At 38.2% G+C, this 9603-nt stretch overlaps 1 protein-coding gene across 1 annotated transcript in view; it reads right to left on the bottom strand.

Annotated features, from left to right (window-relative positions):
- Positions 1-332: 332 nt before the first annotated feature.
- The window catches only part of TRPC3 (transient receptor potential cation channel subfamily C member 3), a 1904470-nt gene continuing 1895199 nt past the window's right edge, over positions 333-9603 (bottom strand). Inside the window, exon 12 of the mRNA XM_044061528.1 lies at positions 333-2659. Within this exon, the coding sequence (XP_043917463.1) occupies positions 2517-2659 (143 nt within the window). The 3' untranslated portion in view covers positions 333-2516. The remainder of the gene's footprint in view (positions 2660-9603) is intronic.

Below are 9603 nucleotides of genomic sequence, written 5' to 3'. Positions count from 1 at the left end.
GCCAAAGCTGTTTAATAAAATTGTATTATGTTGCAGTTACAGACACTTGCAGGAGTGCGATAAGCTAATGTGTTTTGAAGGAAGTGTCTCTAGCAATCCCATTAGTGTTACAGTGTTAACACTCTGTACTTAAGCAACCTATACAACACATGCAGGTATGCATGCAAATGCTTACACACACACGCGCGCACACACACACACACACACACACACACACACACACACACACACACACACACACATATATATGCATGCAGACACACACACACACACACACACACACACACACACACACACACACACACACACACGCACACACGCACACACGCACGCACACACTCACACACTCACACACGCACACACGCATGCACACACGCATGAACAGCCAGTTACATAACTGCACACTCATTCAGGGGAGGCCTGTACTGATTTTAGAAGAGTCCAGTAGGGGGCATATAATGTGGCATGACTTGTTTGATGTCTTTCTTAGGGTGTGAAGCTCAAATGAGGTGCAAATGAGCACTAATATGCAGGAATGGATAAAGATCACAGTACTGTTCAGAATTATTCTGAACCACACATCCCATTCCTGCTCACTAGCCTTAGTTATACATGCAGTTTTGCATCCATATGTGCATTGGTACACACATACTGTCTAACCACCCTCAGTGCTCTGTGAACTCTTTAGACATAGTGTGCATAATGCTGCATTCTGTAGGGCCTCCCACATACATAGGTGTCTAGTAATCCATTAAAGGTATAGCTCATCATCATCAGCACCCATTTATATAACTATTGCACTGTCTACCAAGTGTCTGTTGTGCACTGCATATTTTGGGTACACAGTGCTGTGTTGGTATGCACCACAGAGCAGTATAGCTCTCTTGAGTATCTTGCGTGTTATTCCTAAGTAAGGAGCACAGTATTGCTTTCCTGTGCATGTTATCCTATGTATTGTGCTGTCTTCTGGGTGCCTGGTGTGCCACTGAGCTGCGTATGTCCAAGGAAGACAAGTGCCAGGCAGAAGAGTGCTACACTTGTGAGTGACACTGTATAGTTCAGTCACAAAACTATGATTTTTTTATCTTAACATAAAGAATGTGATATACAAAATAGGTACAACAATCTCAGTATTTTATTATATGTAAGTATCAGGTTTGTGTAGGGGAGGTGCAATCCTCTGCATCTGTGGGTGGAGGGGTGAAGTTCTCATGCAAAAAAAATATGTTTATAGATTTTTCAGTAAATTTTGAGTTTAACTGTGTATTTAAGCAATCACAGTTTTATGGCTGCACTTTTCAGTGTCTATCATTACTGTGGTGTACATTTGTTATGGAGCCAAAGGGGACAATACTGTTGTGCACCTAATAAAACACACTGAACTGCATTATGGGCATCTTGTGCACTACTACCACCATGTTGTGCACCCATTACCTATAATTCAGAACCCCCTCCTAGCTCCAGCATTTGTAGAATGTAAGCTGCACAGTGCCACCTATCTATGTACCCTAAGATGTACTCATCCCTTACTAAGTACCTCGAGCACCTATGAAATATATATGTCACAAGTGCTTTCCTGCTGGGAACTCTACCAGACATTCTGCACCCTCATCCCTAAACACCATCTGTGTGTCCTCTAGTGCTCAGTGCATAGGTGACCTGTTCAGTATTCAGGTCACATGTACTCTGTGCACAGGTGACCTGTGCAGTATTCAGGTCACATGTACTCAGTGCACAGGTGACCTGTGCAGTATTCAGGTCACATGTACTCAGTGCACAGGTGACCTGAATGCTGCACAGCACTGCTGCCCTCTATGCCATTCATTTCAAATCCCACTTACTAAGTATTGGCTGACAAATGATAAAGTGTTCTGTCTGGATGAGATCTGAGATAATAACCATAATGTGGTTATTATGTACTAGGACATTCATCTTAGAATCTGGCTACTTATCTTAAGATTTAATTCTGAGTATTTCTGTACTATTTAAATAACTTAGCAAATGCAACAGAATTTTTCTAACAGCAACTACTTTGGTCAACAGGCATAATATGCTTTTGCTCATTGATTGTAGCTAAGTAAGTATAAAGCTTTGCAAAATTGGAATGTCTGCAATTAATTCTGGAGTGTGACTGAAAATTTGATTTTTTTCTGATCAGCATGTCTTGCATTCACTACAGTGGCATAAGACATGGCTTAATTTGTAAAATAATCTACTTAATTTTTTTAAGCTGATACCACAGTTGCAGTTATAAAATGACACATTTAGTTCAGCTTTTTTTTTGTAAAATGAAAATTAGATATATGTATTTTTGTAACTTTTTAAGCAAAGCAAGCCAGTAAACTTCATAAATACAGAGTTTTATGGCCTGATACAATAGCTGTTGTACTTTAATAATTAACAAAAGGCTTTATACTACTTCACTCTTAATTCAAGTATTAAACACTTCTAGAAATATTATTGCCACGGGTTGTGCTGCAGTCAGTAGACAGACCAGTTCATGTGTTGTTTAAGTGTCATTCACATCTTGCAGTGCTTGTGTGTAGCTTCTCGCTCAGTCTCTGTATTAATATTGCTAACTCTTCTGTAGCTTGTGATTTGTCTTCAAGAAGTTCATAACGCAGACTGGAGATGTCCTGCTTGATCTCTTTGAGCTCACCTGAAAGTAAATGGTAAACAATGTATTAGTTAGCAATAAGCAGTAGAAATAGGGCTTTTAAATATTCTGTCAGTTAGGAGCAGACCCTCTATATCTTACTATAACATTCCCCCCCCCCCCCGACATCAGGCTTCCTTCCTCACTACTCAGTAAATCCTTTCCTTCTGAGGGGGGTGAGAGCCATAGCCATTCATTCCTTGACCAAAGCGAGATCCCTAGTACCCATTTGATCCTTATCCAGGGCAGGAGGCCTATCAGCGAATTCATCCTCTCAGGAGATGACAGGTGGTTGGAGCAGTCGTCTGTGATCCTGTGAAGTCTCACATCTCCTAGCTCCCTCTTCTTCATTGGCTTCTGACTTCCAGAATTGCTGATCACAGAGAACACCACCCCCCTGCAAATGTGGCACACCACTCATGCAGTGTGGAGCCACTGTGGGACATACACCTGCTCCCCAGTAGGTGTCAGCCAAACAGTAAGCCAAACTGCTTCCCTCACTCCCCAAGATGGCAAACTGCCATTACCCACTCACTCAGAACCTCTGCTGCCTGTCTCCTCTAGTTTCTTGCTGCTGATTGAATATGTGTTCAACATGTCACTGAATGCTGACACCTGAAACTAGTGTGTTTAGATTTCTCTCCACTGCATTCCTTCTTGCAATGCCAGTCATGCATTTACAGTTATGGAGAGAGTTAACTGGTTACTACAAGTAGTTTGTATAGTAATTCATTTTAATACATTAGTTTACTATCTAAGCAAATTTGATGAATATAAGTGGCTGTTTTCAGGTGTGATGAAGACCCTTTGTTTTGTTTAAATGGTTCAGATAAAATATTTCTACAATGAATGAAAAAATATAGAGTTCACGTTAACTGCTTCAATCACCATGAAGTACTACTAGCATTTAAAATGTTGCCAAATAAAGAAAATGTAGATCTAATTAGAGAAACTATGTATACTTATATAGGACCAGTGACTTATGAGTGATGAGGGACTAGTGACCTCGTATAAGGATCTTGAATTGAAACCTACCCTACTGTACTGCTTCCAACCTTCAGAAAATAGCCCTTTACCATTTGTTCTAAAACACAAGAAAAACTAACAATTTGTATTCCTAAAATGTGCATATCATGCTGCACCACCTGAATGACTAACATTTTTACTTTGCTCCAAACCTTAACTTTTAACTACATTTTCCTTCACTCTATTATAATTGAAAATTTTTAAATTCCCTCTTATCAATACTAATCATTTTCCTCTTAGCTTCTGTGTCTGATACTGAAAAAACACATCATTGGCACATGACAAAAATTTGAGGAATACAAGCATTCCTATATATTCCACACTATAGTCTTGTAATTTATGTAAACTATTAATAGTTATCTTGTTTATGCAAATAGCAAATAAAATAGATTTGACAGGTACCATTGTTTAATACCTTTCTTTACACTACGTTTTGTCATATAAAGACATTAACTATTGAATTTACGTAAACATTTTGATGCACCTCTTTTATCACATTATATAACCTTCCATTTGTAACCGCTACTGTTCTTCAAAAAGATTATAATTAAAAATGTAATTGTAGGGCTTTCCTAACTTTATATAGACAATAATTTCTACTCCCTTCTGTTTCATTTCCTTATATGTCTTCCCTCCCACACTAAATAGCGACCTTTATAACATCTGTTTTATCATGGTGACTCAGATTTTTAATATTTATATTTAATTCTCAACTTTTGAATAACTTTTGCTAAAAAGTTAGATTCAGTGTTCATGAGTAATATAGGGTTTTGGTTACCTAATGACCTAAAGTCCACCCTTTTTTCTTAAGGAATTAAATAGAACCATCGTATTTATATGATTGTGTCCTTTCCATGACTAGCCATTCAGAAAAAAAAAAATACACAAAACTTACAGACACACTTCACCTAATTTCTTGTAAAAAATGTAACCAATATCATCTGGATCACATTATGTTTTTGCTTTGACTGCTTTTGTATTTCAATGTTTTATAAATTTCCTCTGTGCTCACAGGCTGCACATCTTCATTCTTCTTTGTTAAATAAATACTTTATTTAGTGCTTTTTGGTTTACCTAAATAAATACTTTTGCCATCACAAAATTTCTTATAAAAATAGTTAGAATCTATGCACTTAAATAAAAAGACAGTCCAGGGCAACTCCAAAAGAATTAGTGGAAGCGTAAACCAGCTTACAATGAAGGCACAATGCTCGATGTAATAACAAGTTTATTTAATAAACTTGTTGTTATTACATCGAGCATTGTGCCTTCATTGTAAGCTGGTTTACGCTTCCACTAATTCTTTTGGAGTTGCCCTGGACTGTCTTTTTATTTGGTTGGTTTTATTGCTGCTTTCGTGGTATTGTTGTAATCTATGCACTTACATTAATTAGCCATATATTGTGAGTAATCTTTCCCTTACTCTGTTAACAGTGGACAAACTCTCTCTTTAATTCCCTGTTTAGAAAACTGTAATCTCTTATATTCTGTTTCAAACATTTTTTGTTGAAGTTCAAAAAGTGTCTTTTCGTCTTCTATTATTTCTCTTGTATTCCTATCTTCCAAACATATATGATAGTCTTCCCTTAATATGTCATCTTTTTGTTCTTCTCTATACTGATTATTTTGTTATCTTTTATACTTCTGTAAAGTTGTTTCTCATTTCACTTTCAAAACTCTAGCATTCTAATCAAATATCATAAAAATGGTTTTTATATACACATGTTCCTTACACAATCTTTCATATTGTTCCTTACACTCTAAAATATACATTTATATCTATTTTAATATAACTTCAGCCCATTTAGTCTGTGGCTTATCAACCGAAAAAAGTTTATGAGAGCAGAAAAACAATTACAATCTCCATTACATATATATTTTCACACGTTTCGGATGCTGTTACATAAGGTATTTCGGTTCATATGTCACCTTTAAAATACATAGCTCCTTCCTCAGATATATTACATAAATACTTTTTATCTAAGAATTCTTGTAACACTTTGCTGTCTTTATGTTTACTTTCCTAATGTCTTATTTAAAATGCTCAGTTCTATCATTAGATCTAATCCACTATTTTATGTCTGTCAGATCTGCATTTGAAATCACCATGCACATATGTATTAAGCACCTTATATACTATACCTTTAGTATGTTTACAGAAAATGTTCAGACACCTACCTTCCACATAACATTTCAAATCTAAAACTTCCTTCCAGAGTATGTAGTACTGTATCTACATCCAAGCACATCTAATACCATGTATATCCACTTCCCAACCCCCTAGCTATATTCCCTGTATGTTGTCCTCCTATCATGATCACATGTATGTCCACCCTCTACCTGTACCTATTCCCCATGTATGTCCACCTGCTATTCTTCTTCTGAATCCAATGTCCATATCCCATGAATGTCTATTTTCTAACCCCTGTCCCTTTCCCAAATATTCCCCCCTTAACCTCTATCCACAGCTCACGTATGTTACAGTCCTAAACCTCTGTTCATAAACCTTGTATGACCAGTTCCCACCCCCTGTCTATATTATTTTCTCCCCCCAGTGCCTATCCCATGTATGTTCAATCCCTAGCCCCCTTTCATTATTCCACATATGTCCACTTCCTAACCCCCCATTCTCATCACATGTATATCCACCTCCCAACCTCCATCCCAGATCACATGTATATTTTCACCTTCCATTCCCCTGTTCATTCCCCATTTGTATCCATCTGCAAACCTTCTGTCCATATCCCATGCATGTTCACTTCTGAATCCCCTGCCCATATCTCATGAATGTCTACTTCCCCATCCAGATCTCAAGAATGCTCACCTCCCATCCCCCTGTCCACAGTCCATATATGTTACAGTCCTCACCCCCTGTCCATAGCCTTTGTATGCCCACTTCCATGTATATCTACTTTCTAACCTTGTCCTTTGCACATGTTTATCCACTTCCTAACCTCACTTCATATCATATGAATGCCCCCCTCCCTTGACTGTCTCCATTCCCCTGTATGTCCATCTCCCCTATCCATATCCTTTGTATGTTCACTTCCTAACTCTCTGACCATAGCTCATGTCCACTTCCCAAATCCTGTCAGTATTCCATGTTTACCCACTTCTCAATCCACTGTCCATACATGTATGTCCACTTCCCATCCCTGTCCATTTTTCCATGTACATCTACTTCTCACCCTTGTCCATATCCCATGTATGACCATTTCTCACGTCCTGTCCATATCGTGTGTATGTCCAACTCCCAGCTCATATTCCATGTCTGTCCCCTTCCCACTCCCTGGTCCATATCCAAAGTATGTCCATCACCCTACCCACTGTCCATATCCTATGTATGTTTCCTTCTCATCTCTTGCCTATATCCCAGGTACGTCCAGTTTCCAACCCACTGTCAGTCCCCATTTATGTCTACCTTCCATCTCACCCCTATTTCCTTATATCCTGCCCATATCCCATGTATGTCCATAGGTTCATAGTTTCATAGGTGTTTAGTAGGCTAATGACCACAAGGGCTTATTTAAGCCTAGCCATGCATCCCAAATCTCTGACAAATTCTGATACCTTTGATAAGTGTAAGCATGGGCCTGGGAGATGACCCATTTACAGATTACCTGTGTGTGTGTTAGAGACTTAGGTGCCAAACCAGGGATGAATTTCCGGTTTCCCATCCAAACCATTTCCCACCCTGTCCATATTCAGTGTATGTCCATTTTCTAACCCACCTGGTCATGCTTTCTATATACCCACTTCCTAATTCCTTGTCCACATCATATGCATGTCTGCCTCAAAACTCCCTGTCCATTTACCATGTATGCTCACCTCCTCCCATCCATATCCCAAGTATGTCCATTTCACCTGTTTGTATCTTATGTATATCTACTTTTTAACCCCCTGTTCATATGCCATGTATGTCCACTTCTCAGGCCTGTCCATACCTAATGTGTCCACTTCCCATTCCATGCATGTCTGCCTCCCAACCCCCTGTCTATTTTCTGTGTATGTCCCCCCCCATCCATATCTCATGTCTAAGACTGACGGTACCAAGGTTGAAATAAATAGTAATCAAAAACTGCACAAAATACACCATGTGCATGGAACTGGAATTGATTTATTATAGAAAGTTAAGAGCTTTCATGCTCCAGATAAACATGAACTTCACGAAAACAACAATTAAACTATTTAGCAATGTATAACAAAATGAGAACCGTATCACGGTAATCAGCTGAAAAGTTCACCAATAGCATCAAACCCACCAAAGACATCAATACAAATGACATTCAAAGGAATTTTTTTATAAAACATTCACAGTTTTGCTTAATGAACGTTCAAAACACTTTGAATAGATACATTTTCATTTAAACTTGGGGATGTGTAACATCTAGTCTCAGTTTCCAAATAGTACTGTGATACTAAAGCTTATTTTATCCCAACTGCCACCTCTAACCAATGGGGAAATTTGATCACGAACAAAAAAATCAAAACTTATTAAAATTATTACATTTAAGCATGTGCACTTAATGCACTCAATACATCTTGTTGTTTTGTATTATAATTGTATTCACAAATATGGGAGCAAAAAAAGTGCCCTAATTCCCCTCCTCACAAAATGATTGACAGGTCTAACAGATTGCAAGGTAAATGACACCTTTCGTACAACAGTTAAAGTGACATCTGCATGTAAGAATCTTTGGATAATCTAGTACTAATAAATAATTCAACTCCATAAATATAGGGACACTTGTTGCAGAGTCCACATTTGTACATCCCTATTGATCCATTAGTGGGCAGCACACTTTCACCTTCCATATAGCCATTCAAATTCCTATTACATTTAAATATAACTCTAGGAACATCACCTAACTTTGATGCCAATTCCTTAGCATATGTGATGATGCTCCAGTATTTTTCAGTAATGTTTATACTTTTCTTGCCTCACAGCATTAAGGTAAAACCATTGCTCATTACAATTTGGTCAGGTAATGAGGATGACTTGAGAATTTTGTTTTGGAAGTTACTATGTCATGTATGCCCCATCTCCCTGCTCATATCCCATGTATGTCCAAATCCAACCCCCCTTTCAATATCCTATGTATGTCACTATCCATCTGCATGTAGACTTCCTAACTCTCCATTCATTTGCCATATATGTCCTCTTGTCAACTCTGTCTATATCCAGTGTGTATCTGCTTCCCAACCCCCTCTCCATTTTCCATGGATATCCACTTCTTAGCCCTATGTTTGTATCTCATGTCTGTCCACTTCCCAGCCTGTCCATATCCTATGTCTGTCCACTACCCTATCTTCCCTATCCCTTTTCCATATGCTATGTATATCTATTTCCCAACTCCTGTTTATATCCCATATATGTCCACTTCTCATCCCTTTCCATATCCATATCTTATGTTATGTCCATTTTCCTTCCCCTGTCCATATCCCATTTCCCTTCTCAACCCCATCCATATCCCATGTATGTCCTCTTCTTATCCCCTTTTCATATCCCATGTATGCCCATTTCCAGCCTTCTCTAAATATCTCATTTATGCCCACATCCTTGCCATCCATCTATATCTAATGTATTTTTATTGCCAGACCCCCATGTCTATATCTCATGTATGTCTACCTCCCACTCCCATCCATATCCCATGTTTGTCCATCCAGCCATGTCCATATCTTGTACATACCCACCTCTGAACCTCCTGTACATATCCCCATGCACATCCGCTTCCTATCTCCTATCTATATCCCTTGCATGTGTATTTGTTTAAATATGTTTACTGTGGCAGAGCACTGATCAAAGAATGACCAATTACAGGCTCAGTCTGGGTTACATTATAATATAACAAAACAATGTATAATATACAAATAACAATTGTTTACATTTATGAGTAAGCATAGCCAATCTGACAAGCAAT

The sequence above is a fragment of the Protopterus annectens genome, chromosome 2.part0 (assembly GCF_019279795.1).
Source record: "Protopterus annectens isolate FY-2018-M chromosome 2.part0, PAN1.0, whole genome shotgun sequence".
NCBI classification, from domain to species: Eukaryota; Metazoa; Chordata; order Ceratodontiformes; family Protopteridae; genus Protopterus; species Protopterus annectens.
Note: the sequence above shows the minus strand (reverse complement) of the source record. Positions and strands in the feature narration are given on the sequence as shown.